The following is a 15,463-nucleotide window of genomic DNA, read 5'->3' as shown; positions in this document are numbered from 1 at the left end:
ATCCCTATGGCATTCTGTCCCATCTCCGGATCAAACTAAATGAAGCTCATAGAGAACTACCTTCTATAATAAATGTTACATAGATTTCTAGAATTTGTTCTAGCAAATTATCTTTTCCATTCAAATTAAATGTACTTATCCTCTATAAAAAATTTATTTCTTTTGGAATTACTGTGAATTCAAAATTGATTCTTGGGTTTTGCTATTGTGAAATAATTTATTAAAATATAAAGCCATTTTCAATATTCTTTTAGATTGCTAGAGTGGAGTTTCAGTATATAATTTTATATGGCTCAATTATCTTCCTGGTTAAAAGATTATATAAATAGAGTTTACAGAACAGTACTATCAAAGTCCTCACTTTTGAAAACATTATTATTATATTCATATTTTAAGTTAACATTTTTTGACATAAAATAAGGCTGCCCCCCCTGAAAATAAATAAAATGAATTTGAATATCAAAAGTCGTATCAGAGTCATCATTTGGGGGTTTAGAATCTTTATACTGCATGAACAATTCTAGCACTTTAATTTTCTATGAAATTCAAATGAAAAAGAAAACAAGCTATATCTTTAGCATCTAATAATACAGCGGTAAACTGTTTACCTTGAAGTTGCTCCTTCAGTAATTTTAATTTCACTTTTCCAGCAGAAAGCTGTATTAATGAAATAGATATTATTTGTCAGGTATACAGTCTCTTATTCAAAGAAAGTTTAAGTTACTAACAAAAATGGTAGAGAGCCATAACGTTTCAGTGCATCTTGAGCAAAACAAACATTTCGAGAGAATAATATAAAATTAATAGAAAATCATGATTAAAGCATATATAGAACTTTTAAGCAAGAGAAAATACCAAAAAAAAAAAAAGAAGAAGAAGAAAATAAATTTTGGAGACATCTAAACCACTTTTAGAAACATGCCATAAATTATGTTTTGAACAAAAATAATTATATATCATCATGAAATTATTTTAGGAAAGCACTAGCATTCAAATACTGTAAAGGCTCAGTAAGCCTTTTCTATCTCTGATCTTTCTGAAACACACAAAGTCTAATATTTGTGTAGACTAAATCTAAACTGAATTCTGACTGAGCCACTGTGCTTACATAACTGTAGAAGCCAATATTATCTTATTTGTCTAATTTGGAGAACCACATGTTTAAGCATCATAGATTTAACCTTCAGTATATTAGCTGTGATCCCTGACTTTCTGAAGTTATAGCCAAAATATTGAGTAAATAAGCTTCGCTGTTAGGTGTTTCAAATAGTCACTTAAAATCCTTGGATCTTAAGATTTTAAGACATAAAACAGATTCACCAACTGTATATACTTGCCTTGGTCTTATTAAAACCAACATTCAAAGTACACAAACGAGCATGGAGGAATGGTGCACATTTATACAGACCCTGTCAATTCATGCCTAGTTTTCAATTTGCAATCTGCATGCTCAATTGCCCAATTTGTACATGAGAATATGAGAACAACATTTGCCTCTATGTCGACGGCTGTACCAACCGCAGTCATCTTTGAAAATTTAGGCATAATTATTCTCAGTGAATCTAGTGGTTTTGCTTCAAAAGGGCATTTTTTGTTCACATTCTTTGAGTAGCTGTTCAGATGCTATGTACCAAACACAGCAGAAAAGAAAATAGGATTGAAATAATCAATTTTGATGTGAATCACACTTCAATTTTTAAACTGAAAATGTTATACAAGTTACAGATAATTTAATCTCGTTTTTTCATAATGAAATTATCCAATATTATTACCTTAATGGTACATCTGAATTGCAACATGATCAATGTGGTTATAGGCTAGCTGGGCAGGATGGCTATGCCAAAGCAAACTGAACCCACTATTACGGAAATTTTATAATTTGCTTTTATTATCGTAAATATTTTTCGGCTCTATAAATATGGCCATATTTACTTCAAATGATTCAAACTGCATAAAAATATTTCAGTGAACAAACTGCTAGCTGCTATTTTTAGGCAGATAGAATTTCCTCCTAAATCTGATTTTCATCTGATTGGTAAAGAGTTGAAGGTCAGGTAGGGTTGGACCATACACACATCACACACACATACGTGTATATATGTATATGCACATACGTGTATATCCAAAACCTCAGGGATGTGATATCCTGAAGCCTATGCCTTATGAACCCACTTCAGCATCAGAGGATGCTGCAGAGGTGCCATCAGGGGTCAGGGAAGCTTAGTGGCTGTACCATACAGACACATCACCTGGGCCATCGGAGTCAGACTGTGCTGTGATCAGCCTCCTTGGCATTGACAAATGCCCTAATCTGCCATGCTGGGCCCACACTCCTCCCATTAACCACCTTTCCAAATATTCTTATTCTTAATCCAATTAGCTATATAACCTTCGCCATTTTCTACCGCTTGTCCTTCTATCCTGGTTCCCTGCTAGTCCATAGAATCCTTATTAAATAGTCATTTATCCCATGCCTTAAACCTTTCCTAAAAATACCTCTTGCAAGAGTTCACATTAACTGGACCCACCTTTCCTCAGACAAAACCTTTTCCAGAGAACTCTCCAGAGGAACTAGCTCCATTTCTACTCCCTTGCACTCACCAGGAGAGAAGAAAATTTTTCTCCCCGTTTGCTCCTCAGTGCTGCTTCCAGAATATTGCTCTGATCTCATCGTTCAGCAAAGATGCCTCTACTGAAGGTCCTCACCATCCACTGACTGCCTTTATCAATATCCGGGATCCTCTTCCACCTGAACTATAGCAATCTGCTCAGTATTTCTCTCCATCACAGTTCTGGGTGATGATCGTGGAGACTGCAATGTCCATGTTCACCTGACACCCTGATGCTGAAAATCCTCCAACACGCTGACTACTATGAACATCTAAGTACCTCTTCAGGCACCTGACCATTATGACCAAACCTTAAACCTAAGCAACAATCTGAATGGCCACACCTTCAAAAGCCCAGACTCAGAGCTTCTCAGTGCTAACCATGATCACCTTACCTCCTTCCTCTTAGACCTCTACCTCTATCTACCTAGCATTGTGATGAAATAATCCTGACTGGGTCCCCTACAAATCCATTCTCCTATGGCTCTTCAGCAGTCTACTTATTCATTTCGTGCTAAACCTCAATCATGACTCCCACAGTGGCTACTTCAAACTTTCTCCATTCCAAAAGACTCACATTCACCCCATTTCCCCTCCTTATTGTGAGCAGATGATCCTGCCTTCAAATTTACTATGAATGTTGAGGTCTTCCCATTAAAATCTTTCCACGGCTTTCTGCCTCACCTCCTGTCAAATGCAACCTCTAAAATTTTACCTTTACTGCCACCTGTTTTCTCTTCCATCTTTCTTATCAGATACAGTGTGTCTTCCTTCCATTGGTCAAGGCCTTCTTAAGGATCCATCTCTTCAAAGACTACACCCAGCAACTGGCATCTCTCTCATTGGCATCTTCTATCTTTCCTCCATTAGTGAGTCCATCCCTTAGCTACAAACTGGCTCACATGTTTCTGATTCTAATAAACAATATACAGTTGACTCTTGAACAATATGGGGGTTGGTGCACCGATTTTGACCCCGAAAAACTTAACTACTGATAGCCTACTGTTGACTGGAAGTCTTACAAATAACATAAACAGTTGATTAACACATATTTTGTATGTTATATGTCTTATATGCTGTATTCTTACAATAAAGTAAGCTAGGGAAAAGAAAATGGTATTAAGAAAGTCATAAGGAAGAAAAAATACATTTATAGTACATACATTTATTGAAAAAAATCTGCATATTAAGTGGACCTGAACAGTTCAAATCTGTGTTGTTCAAGGGTCAACTGTAATAAAGTCTTTCCTTGATCCTGTTAAATCCTTGAGAGGTCACCTACCGTTCTCATGCTCCCTGCAACATTAGACTTTACTCACTGCCACCCACCTTTCTTTCTGTAACCACTTGATAACATTTTTCCATCTAACATCAAATCAAATTCAGTGTTTTTTTAAAAATTCTCATTCTCCAAAAATATTTTAATGTGATTTTCAGCCAATGTTACAATTGGTTTCACACGTAAAATCTTAACATTGCTTAAAACTCTATATAAAGTAATAAGCAAGTATTGTTTTGTATGTTTACAAATATGGTAACAGAAGCTCAGAAAAGTTAAGTGACTTGCCTAAAATCACAGAGCTAATGAAATGAGTCCGGATTTTAATCAATATAGACTTAACATAGGGTTTCTTGACCTTGATACCATTGACATTTTAAGCCAAATAATTCTTTGGTGGGGAGGCTGTCCAGTATGTTGTAGGATGCATAGCAGCATTCCTGGCCTGTAGCCACTATCTATCATTAACCAAAACCCAAAACCCTCTTGGTGGTGATAACTAAAAATGTCTCCAGACATTGCCAAATGTCTCCTGGGGGCAAAACTAACCCCTGTTGAGAAACACTGGTCTAAAATCATAGTCAAAACACCTTCGCCTTTACTTTCGTTTTCTATGAAATTACATTACTTTGATCCTACAGCTACCACTCTTCCTCTTCTCAGGCTCCCTTTACTGAAAAGCTGGCAAATCACCTGAGAACCAGCTTGAAAGCCTGCATTCCAAATCTGGCCCTGACACTTGACCTTGAGCAAGTGAACTTCTCTGATGTTAAATTACTTCATCTGTGGGAATTGGAAAAATAACAACTGTCTCTTAAGAGTGATATAAGCACTTAATGAGAAAAAACAGGAAAAGCAGCTAAACTGTTGACTGGTATAAAATAGATAGTGATTATCAATATTAAAGTTCTCTTTTACCTCCATATTCCTTGAGCTTTATCCCTCACACCTGCCCTTTCTGAGCTTTATCCTTTATACCTTTCTTTCCCTTTTTATAAATTCTTAGGAAGCACATTTACTCTCTTGGCTTCAACGAACACATAAGAAGTCAAACAAAACTCTAAATCTTCAAAATGTGCTAGGTAGAACTTAAATGTGAAAGAAAAGAAAAAAGAAAAGAAAAGGAAAAGCAGACAGATGAAAGAAAGAAAGAAAGAAAGGAAGAAAGAAAGAAAGAAAGAAAGAAAGAAAGAAAGAAAAAGACAGACAGGTAAATACGTGAGGTGCGGATATGTTAATTAACCCTATGGGTGAAATCTTTTCACAATGTATATATACATCAAAACATCATGCTGTACATTTTAAAATATCTTAAAATTTTAATTGTCAATTACCTCAGCAAAGCTGGGAAAAGGAGAGGAAGGAAGAAAGGAAGGAAGGAAAAAAGGAAAGAAGGAGGGAGGGAGGGATTTCTAAATCCCAATTTTTTTTCAGCTTCCTTCTTTATTCTACCTCCTTGTCAATCAATCCAGCCTAATATCAGTTATACATTTGACTTCTTCCTTTCCTTTCTCACTGTTTTTTTGGTTCCATAGTTTTCTTTATATTTCTTCTGCTACATTCTAATTCAGACTCTTATCATTTGACCTCTGGATTCTTTGGCGAGTCTTCTAAATAGTCTCTCTGCCTCTATACTAGGGGCCTCCAAAGTAGCATGTATGCATGCCCAAGGGAGCTCAGGAAAAGACCAGAAAGTAGAAATGAAGTTTATGTCATCCTTAAATAATGTTCACAATTTGTTTTTCAACACACATGATATATTAGTAAACTATCATGTACATAAATAAATTCTATTTATAAATAAAAGTTCATGTATAGAAAAGTCCATGATCAAAATACATTCTTTATTGATGTGGGACATGTTGAAAATAGTTTCAATATCATTTGTTCTATCCTCTGTTTATAAACTCCTAATGCACTGGATATTTAAACAAGATCAGCCATCATAAATCATCACCTTAATCTTTCTATCTTCCTGCTCAAAAGCTGTCAGGGAATTCCATTCCCACAGTGAAAGAGTCAAGACTCTGAACTCTGGTATTCCCTCCTGCTCTGGCTCACTTTTTACGCCCACCTTCTAGAGCTCCCTAAACCCCATGCTTTCACATCTGACTCAATTATGAGGTTCGTGGGGCCTGGCATTATGATTTATTCATCATTTTTTCCTTACAAAGACATCTAGAATACTTTCAACTATTTGCAGAACTAAAGTGCTTTTTCCCAAACACAGATGGTTCATACACTAAATGGTTATGACCAAAATGACATACTGACTTTTCCTATTCTCATATGTGCATCATCTTTCACATTAGATGAGGATCTCCTTGAGAACAAGGATAATGCACTATGGGACAAAGGAGGCAGTAAATAATTGCTATTGAATAAATAAGTCCATAATCACAGAGTCAGCATTTTTAATATATTATACTTCAATAACTGGGAGAGAAAAAGCTATATAAGTTAAAACTTACAAAGTCACAGATCTTGTACTAAACAATCCAGAAACAAAACAGCTTTCCTTACATAAAGTCACTCATCTGGTTCTAATTTTAAATATAATGTTTTATTTTATAATACACAGTAAAGATAAAGCAATTCTACAGCTGGGAAACCTGAAAGCATTTTTTCTTGGGTATCTTCACACATGGAATCAATAGTATATGAATAATAATCATTATCCAAGCAAAACATAAACACTATTAAATAAATGTGATATAATAAAAAGGCAGAAAAAAGTCTGTCCTTTGTTACATCAAATAACTTAGTTTTCACCCTAATATAAAACTACATAGTTGTATTTCACATACTTGAAACCAGAATTGAACTGTAAAAAAAAATTCAATTTAGAAAGATTCTACTCAAGGTGAATTCTTAAAAATCATCTTGCAGATGAAAAATAAAATATATCTGAATAATGAAAGCTACAGATTAAACCATAAAAATTAATCAAAATCCAGTAATATGCAGTTGTTAAAATAATAATAGTAGGTTCTTAAGTATAGAAGGGAATACAAGATCTGAAAAACTAATTTATATCTCTTCACTGAGTAAATTCCCTGAGAGCCAAATGGTATTTTCCTACCTTAATAATATTTCCTTTATTTTGTGACATCATGAGTGACTGATTACCCAATTTTCCCACTTGTCCAGATTTCCAGCGATATCCACTTGACCTTCAATATATATAAATGGAAGACAAAATGTTATTACTAAATACATTTCTCCTTTTAATGAAAACAAATATATTTTCCCTGTTTCAAGAAATGAAATTCAGTCATTAACATGTAACAGACCACCACAAAATGAAAATGAAATATCAATGATGCCATGATATCCTCAGCAATTCTAAAATATAGCTCTACCATATTTGGAGCTTTTGAGAAGAAATGAATAAAAATAAAATGTCCAAACACAGATGAAGAATTTCCTTTTTTAGACATTTATGATGATTAAAGATAGCTTTACTGATTTATAGGAAACTTTACAGATTGTCATGCAGTTTTAAAAGCTAAGGGTATACAAATGTAAAGAGGAAAAGGAAGCAAAACAATACCCAAAATATTTGGCAGATCTACTAAGCGATGAATTCCGTATTTAAGACTACAAATCAGCTGCCACATTGAAAGGTAACAGAGATGACAAAGAAAGCAAACTGTTTAATTTCTAGTTTTCAAAGCACTTTTGAGTCTCACAAAATTTTCTGAAGTCAACAGGGCAGAAGTCCAATTCTCACTTACAAAATAATGAGACAAAAACTTGCCCAAGGTCACACAGACAATAAATAATAAAGTCAAGGTCAGAACACTGGACTTCTATCTTCCTGACCAGTGAGTGGCAGGTTCTCATTCTGGCTGTGACATTTACTATCTATGTGACCTTAGAAGAACACTTACCTCTTCTAAAAACTCAGTCAAGCTTTAGAACATTTTTAAAAACATCTACAAAAGGTTCCTCAGCTAATGAAAATATCACTTATCAAATATCACTTGGATATTTGATAAGACCAAACAAAAGAAAATTTAATATACAAAAAGCCTGGCGATATTTAGTACCAGCCAAAGCACATGAGACATGCACTGTTATCCTCTGTAGGAGAAAGTTATACATTTTTGAAGCCTATCTGAAAGACAATTTCTCCAATATCCACCAAAATGTAAACTGCACATACACTTTGACCTAAAATTTCACCCTTTAATATTCTTGCATACGTAAGCAAAAATATATGTAGAAGCATGCTCACAGCAGCACTTATAACTACAAAATTGAGAAAATTTAATAAAGATCTGAAAAATACACAAAGAAATATTATGTGGCCATTAAAAGAATGAGATCAATTGCATGCTGATGCGGCAAGAGTGCTAAGATGTATTAAGTAAAAAAAAAAAAAAAAATAGGGTGTGAATCATTTTATAACCTCACTTGTAAAAACATAAAAGACATGTGAGATTGGGGCGCCTGGATGGCTCAGTCGTTAAGCGTCTGCCTTTGGCTCAGGTCATGATCCCAGGGTCCTGGGATCGAGCCCCGCGTCGGGCTCCCTGCTCGGCGAGAAGCCTGCTTCTCCCTCTCCCACTCCCCCTGCTTCTGTTCCTGCTCTCACTCTCTCTCTCTGTCAAATAAATAAATAAATAATTCTTTGGAAAAAAGAAAAGACATGTGAGATATACACAAACACACATTCATACACATATATATACATAGGTTTATACAAAGCGAAGATATTTGTGGAGGAAAAAAAAACTTAATTGTTAAAAGCAGAGCTACAAATGGGCTGGGAGTCAGCCTAGAGCTAAGAAGAAATAATTTCTGTTACATAACTATCAGTTCTGTTTGACTTTTATCATCTACATTTATTATTTTTATAATAAAGGAAAATGCTCAATAAAATTAGTATAGATACAAAGCACAATATTAGAGAGTACTCATTAATAAAATTTCAGCTAAAACACATTTGTCTAAAAATATTTTAAACATACTTGAGGGTTTGAATGGTTCTTACATATGAACATGTAAACTCCTGCCCCCTCAAAGTCTTTTCATAAGTAAAAACAACCTTAAACGCAATCTCCTATGGGTGGCAGCTTTATGAGAGCAAAGGCCAACTTCTGCATTGCTGTGCTAAACATCCCAGACTTTCATGCTTCAGAAGAGTCATGTAAGAAGAGAAATAAGAAAGTGTAAGACCAAATAAGGTTCAAAGGAAACAGAAGTAATGGTAATTTTAAAAAGCAACATGCCTTCTATAAAGGACACAAATAGAAAAAGTAGGAGAAATTTAATACTATTTGTTCATCAGGAAAAGCCAGAAATTATTCATTCAGGGCAGATCTTTTTTGGAATGATATATTAATATATGAATTAGTTCTTTACCCAATTCAGTTTATTCCTCTCAAAATCCCTAAAAATGTCACCTACTCTTTTTCTTCCTTTCCTTTGCTCCAAGCTGACTGGAATTCCTGTAGCTTCTTTTCCATCTGTTGGTTCTCCAATTCTAACTGGACCTTCTCCATCCTCAGTTCCTGAGCATTTCTGAGTAAGAGTTAAACACAGAATGTTCATTTGTGGTAAACAAACAACAACAACAACAACAACAAAAAACAAGGCAAAATAATTTTATATCATCTTTGGCATTTAATGAAAATTATGAATAGTGAGTAAGTGATGAAGTATTCTAACTACTTCCTTTGCATTCTGTGAAATATGGTTTCTAAAGTTAGCATTACCTTGCATTAACATTCTCCTTAACGTATGTATCTCTTCAAATCTCAGAATTTTGTTTTTCCCATTACAGTACTAAAAGTTTCAAATCATAATTCACTTTCCATATGAACTCTGCCTTTACATATGCACAAATATCTATGCTATACAAATAGAAAGCAAAAGAAAAAATATTTTCTAATTTTCATACTGTCTTTAAAGAATTCAAATAGTTTGAAGCATACTGTTTAAAATAACTATTTTTTTCTCTATAGACAGAATACACATTTTTGCTGACCTGATCATCTTAGAAATCTTCAATAAATTTCTACCTCTATGTTGTACAAGTACAATACAAAAAAAAAAAAAAAAAGAGAGAGAGAGAGAGAGCAGAGCTTGTTTGGGGCCTATTAGGGAGAAAGCACCTATTGAGGGTCTCGGTATAGGAGCCATCAAAAGGATTGAATGGGACCTGGGCCAACACCACCTATTGTTTCCTCTGAAGGAAGGCAATAAGAAAAGAACTTATTTTGAGGACAGAGAAGAGCCCTCTTATAGATTCTCGCACAAGAGATTTTGATGATAATATCTGAAGCTCATCAAACTTTTGACACAAGCCATTTTCTTCACTTTACAGTTCCAGTCTCTTGTCCGTATTAGTCACTGACTCCATCTCCCATAGGTCTACACCAACCTAGTTGTCTAGCTTGTATTATCTATCATGAGTTTAAATCTCTTCCTTTATTACTACATTAGTGTTTGTCTATATACAAGTAGTGTGCGTACCCAAGGATTCGATGGCAAGGCATTGAAAAATAAAAATAATGGAGATCAGAAAAGGGAGCTAATTTATAGAAGCAGTCACCAAAGAGCAAGTGGGCCAAAGATACGTGCCCAAGTGGACACTATCCGGGGAGTTATACAGAAAGTGAAAGGAGGCAGAGGCTGCCAGAGGGTTCCGAGAAGCCGGCAAGGATACCAAGGGGGAGGCACAATTTTCATTACATGTGCTCCACAAGTATTTCAGCCCCTAGTACAAACAGGCACGGTGGGGACAGGATATGTGATAGTACATGATAGGGTAGGAGACCCAGTAGAGCTTTCAGTACAGACAGGAACACAGGCATGCCTGAAGGTAACTGAAATACAGTATAGTGGTGCTGTCATTGGAGAAGTACATGCAGGTACCTGAACACACAGAAAGGGCACACAACCAGCAGATGGGCCTGCAAGAGCATTTCGGGGGAAAGAGAATTCTGAGCTGAGCCCTAAGGGATGAAAGGAAAGTGGTGAAAGCAGCATTCCAGGAAGAAAGAAAAGTGTGGGCACAAGTGGACACGGGTGATGTGTGGGTCAAGGAGCAAGAGGTTCCATATGACCAGGCATTATGTGCAGGATGGGAAAAGTGGCAAGAAATGGAACTGCTGAGGTGGAGAGTGGCCAGATCTTGAAGAGCCATGTAGGCCATGATGAGGATTTGTATTCTATAAGCAATGAGACTCGCCAAAGGACTTTAAGAGAATTGATCAGACTTGCATTTTATTTAGAAAGATCACCCTGACTGCAGAATGGGAAATTAGAGGGTGCAAGGCTGAAAGGCAAGGCAAGGCAGAGACTATTTCGGTAATCCTAATAATAGAGAGATGATGCTGGTCCTACTGGATAGAGACAGTAGAGAGAAAAATGGGAGCATTTGGAAAATATAAAGAAATAAAATTAACTGGACTTGGAGACTGACCAGAAGTAGGTGACTCACAGGGAAGGGACAAGGAAGGAATCTAAGATAATCCTAGGTTTCTTACTTGGGTAACCAGAAGGATAATGATGCCTAGATCACTTTGGGATGGGATGGGGACACAGTTCAGGACTGATACCTGAGCTGATCTCCCTGCCCAAAGTCTCAATGGCCCACAACACTTTTCACATGGCTTCCAGAGGAAGAGTTCAAGAGCACAAATGTGATTGTGTTACTCACTTGCTTAGAAAACTTTTAATGTTTCTGAAGACCCCACTGTGGTAGAGGAAAGGGATGAGACTGAAAAAAAAAAAAAGACTGGCTTACTGACCAAGTGGTCAAGTTGATGGGATGCTATGGGTGTGAAACAAGACAAGGGTTCCTCCTGGAGACAGCCTCAGACACAGAGCCAAGGGGCAGGCAGGGCCACTGAGGAAAACTAGGGTTGATCCTGCAGAGACCAGGTCAACCCAACAAATCCAAGGGCCAGAAACAACCTGCTGAAATGAGTTGGAGGCTGAGAAAGAGGAAGACAAACGTTGGAGAACACCAATACGTCAGACAAGGTTAAGATAATCGTTAAGACAGTATCAAATGAAAATAGGGGGACAAGGGGAATAAGGAAAGGGGGACAAAGGGAACTCCAGAGCAATTACCACAGAGTGGTTGTTCCTGTCCTAGCTTTTGTAGGTTATTGATCATGGGTGGATCAGGGAGACCTGCAGGCCATGGAACAGTGATCCCCACCTTACCTCCAAAATAAATTCCGAACTCCTTAGTGTGGCATACAAGTTAATTTACTATCTATACAACCCTGCCCTTCTCTCCAACTTTGTTCTACAAATCTCTGTTCCATAAAACACCGGATATGTCTGAAAGTTCCCAAACTATGTGGTCTCTGTGCCTTTGCACAAGTTTCCCCCAGTAACTGCCCAACTAACTGCATCATTCAGGTGAAGCTTGGAGACCTCCTACCTGACCCAGTAGTTTGGGCCATGTTCTCATAGCCCCCTGTGCTTTCTCATCACACCATGCTTCACACTATCTCGTAAATGTGATTTTATCTATTCACATCCTCTACAAACTACCTTAGAGCAAAGATTGTGTCTTCTCACTTTCATATCCACCATTCCCTAGCACAGTGTGTAAAACATGTGCATTTAATAAATGTTTGGATAAATGGTTTATAGGTATATAAACACAGACGGGAAACATATGACCAAAACCAAATTTTGTATGCCCCCTTTTCTTTTTACACAAAAAAGGCAAAATTGGTAATAGTAGCAATTGGATAGCTCCTCTCCCACCAAAAAATGGTAAAACAAATACAGCTGATTGTGAACAACAGGGGTTTGAACTGCATGGGTCTACTTACAAATTTTTTTTGATAAATACAGTACAGTATTGTTGTCTTGTCCTTATGATTTTCTTAATAACATTTTCTTTTCTTTAGCTTAGTTTATTGAAAGAATACAGTATATAATACATGCAACATACAAAATATGTGTTATTTGAGAGTTTATGTTATCCATAAGGCTTCAGGTCAAGAGTAGGCTACTAGCAGTTAAGTTCTGGGGATGTCAAAAGTTATACATGGATTTTTGACTGTGCTAGGGGGTCAGTGCCCCTAACCCTCGTGTTGGTCAAGGGTCAACTGTGCTGAGAATGCCATATATTTGTGTAACATTTTCCAGTTTACACATGCTCTTACACACAGTATCTCAAAAGTGAAGGAAGAATTAGGAAGGCTCTGAAGACACTGCAGGATCTGATTCAGGGAACTCAAAGTTCAAATTAAAAGTTGACAGCCCGTCCCTAATCCAAACCAGCTGGTATTTATTGATACTCTAGAGAAAGGCCTTGGGAATTTCCAGTGGCCCTGGATGACCTCAAAGGGAAAGAGTGTATTGACACTTCCAGTCCTCCTGCCATGTCATGAAATTCCCAGGATACCCAGAATGGCTTGGTTCTAGCTGAATGCATCCACAAGGCAATCCAGGACAGAAGGTACCCCTCCTGAGAAAGGTGAACTTAACATACTGTCCTTTAGTAGGCGAAGGGCTGGGCTAGTTAGCACCTTCTATTCTCTGTTTAAAGATCTCTAGGCCCAATAGTCTCCCAAAATTTCAGTGCCTTTCAGTTTCTTCAGGGTGATTCCTTTTAATTCTGAACAAGTGTCACAAACTATTAGTAACTTTGTTAGATTGCTTTAATAGTCAATAAACCCAAATTTTACTTATAACTTTTAACCTCAATTTTGCGGCATAAGTAATTTTAGTCCTCATTTTAAAAACTATTGTGGATTTATTATATATCCAACCTACTCTCTTATAGATGAAAATACACCAAAGTAAAGAAAATGGAGATAAGAACTCACAAATTTAAGCTCAAGTCTAAACTGTCTCATATAAAAAGAATACTTTAAATTACAACATACAGAAATTTTAGCAATTATTTCTATTTAAGTAATAAATATACATGCACTTACTTGTATTTCAGCTTTACAGAATTGCCAGGTTTTCCCCATGGAAGAACTACAAAATCTTTGGTGTTCATGATCACTGTCTTTTTTTCCCCACTGTCTTAATATTATATAAAAATCATTGTGATTTGCAAAAACTTCTGAAAAAGTAACAGACAAAAGAATTATGCCAGAATTATGTAAGCAGGTAAATTACAAATTCAAAACTGCATATAGTTCCAGCAAGTTTTAAAAACAGAAATCATTATGAGGGAAAAAGTTGAATTAAAGGTTAAACAATAAATATATACGTGCTAAATATAAATTTTATAAATATTTATATACTAATAAAGTTATAAATACAGCATACCTGATGGAACTAAAACTTTACCAATAATTATATAGCAAAAGACTATGGAAATAGTCAATTGAAAGTGAAGAATGCACTCATTAAGACAAACAGAGAACATATTCCGGCTCCTTCTATGGTAAAGAGTAAAAAAATATATATCAGGTTTTGTTCCCATCCAAAAATAATATCCATGGCTAAATATAGGAAAAGAAAAGGACTTTCGAGATACAATCCAAACTCAAAACCTTTTTTTGTACATATATGGTAATGAAAATGAGAATTAAGGTACGTAATAATTACCCAAAGGCATTCTAATATCCTCATTCATCAAAGAAAATTTTAATGATGCTCTTTGCCCAAGATCAGAAATTAGCATATTTAGAAAGAATTTTTTAACAAGAAATGAAACAAAAAAGATTTTCTGCCCAACTCCTAGTTAACCAGAAAATTAAATTATTCAGAATACCCTATTTCCTGAGTATCCCAATTATTCATGGTTCTATAACAATTTACTCTGTAATGCTGAATTACTAAATCACATGCACAACTATTAGATTTTTATACCAATAAAAATTTCAAATTCTGAATGCTCTTAAAGAAATATAAGAGGCATTACCATAGAGTCCATAGTCTTAAATGGCCAAACCATTTGATATTGTTGGTTTATATATGTGTTCCTATGTACTCACAAGCGCCATAAATATTTATTAAGTCTCTGCTATATGCAGAGCACTGTGCTGAGAGGCAGGAAGGAATCAAGGCCCAGGGAGATTTGTTTTCTGGTTCAATGGCAGAGTCAAAAAGGGCGTATCAAACCTATATATAAAAGCCATAAAACAGGATAGAAATTATAAAAGCCATAGAAATAGATGTAATAATATAAGCAGTGAGAGAAAGGAGAAAATTCTAGCTGGCTAGCATTTAAAGGGGGGTTTTTAGGAGAAGGGGGCTTATATAAGAAGATACGGGGGGCGCTGCGGTGGCTCAGTTGGTTAAGCATCTGACTCTTGATTTCAGCTCAGGTCATGATCTCAGAGTTGTGAGATCAAGCTCCGCAACAGGCTCCATGCTGGGCATGAAGCCTGCTTAAGATTCTCTCTCTCCCTCTCCCTCTTTCCCTCCCCTCTTCCCCTCACTAAAAAAAAAAAAAAAAAAGAAGAAGAAGAAGAAGAAAGAGAGAAAGAAGATATGGACTAGATGAACACTCCACACTATGAGAAAGAACAGCTTTTGAATGGGGACTAATGACTGGTTCCATTTGGTTGATGTGCAGGTTACATGGAGGGGGAAAAGTAGGCATACACTTGGAAATACAGGCTGAGGCCCAATA

The 15,463-nt window shown here is 36.1% G+C and overlaps 1 protein-coding gene across 3 annotated transcripts in view; it reads right to left on the bottom strand.

The window, feature by feature from the left end:
• Positions 1–15,463, bottom strand: part of ZBBX (zinc finger B-box domain containing) — a 114,373-nt gene that overhangs the window by 93,113 nt on the left and 5,797 nt on the right. For all 3 annotated transcript variants that reach the window (XM_078069546.1, XM_078069555.1, XM_078069552.1), the window contains exons 2-5: positions 13,809–13,942; positions 9,304–9,417; positions 6,971–7,061; positions 609–657 (exon numbers count right to left, since the gene is read on the bottom strand). In XM_078069546.1, coding sequence (XP_077925672.1) covers positions 609–657; positions 6,971–7,061; positions 9,304–9,417; positions 13,809–13,876 — 322 coding nt within the window. In that variant the 5' untranslated portion in view covers positions 13,877–13,942. The remainder of the gene's footprint in view (positions 1–608; positions 658–6,970; positions 7,062–9,303; positions 9,418–13,808; positions 13,943–15,463) is intronic.

Source organism: Halichoerus grypus, chromosome 1 (assembly GCF_964656455.1).
Source record: "Halichoerus grypus chromosome 1, mHalGry1.hap1.1, whole genome shotgun sequence".
Lineage (NCBI taxonomy): Eukaryota > Metazoa > Chordata > Mammalia > Carnivora > Phocidae > Halichoerus > Halichoerus grypus.
Note: the sequence above shows the minus strand (reverse complement) of the source record. Positions and strands in the feature narration are given on the sequence as shown.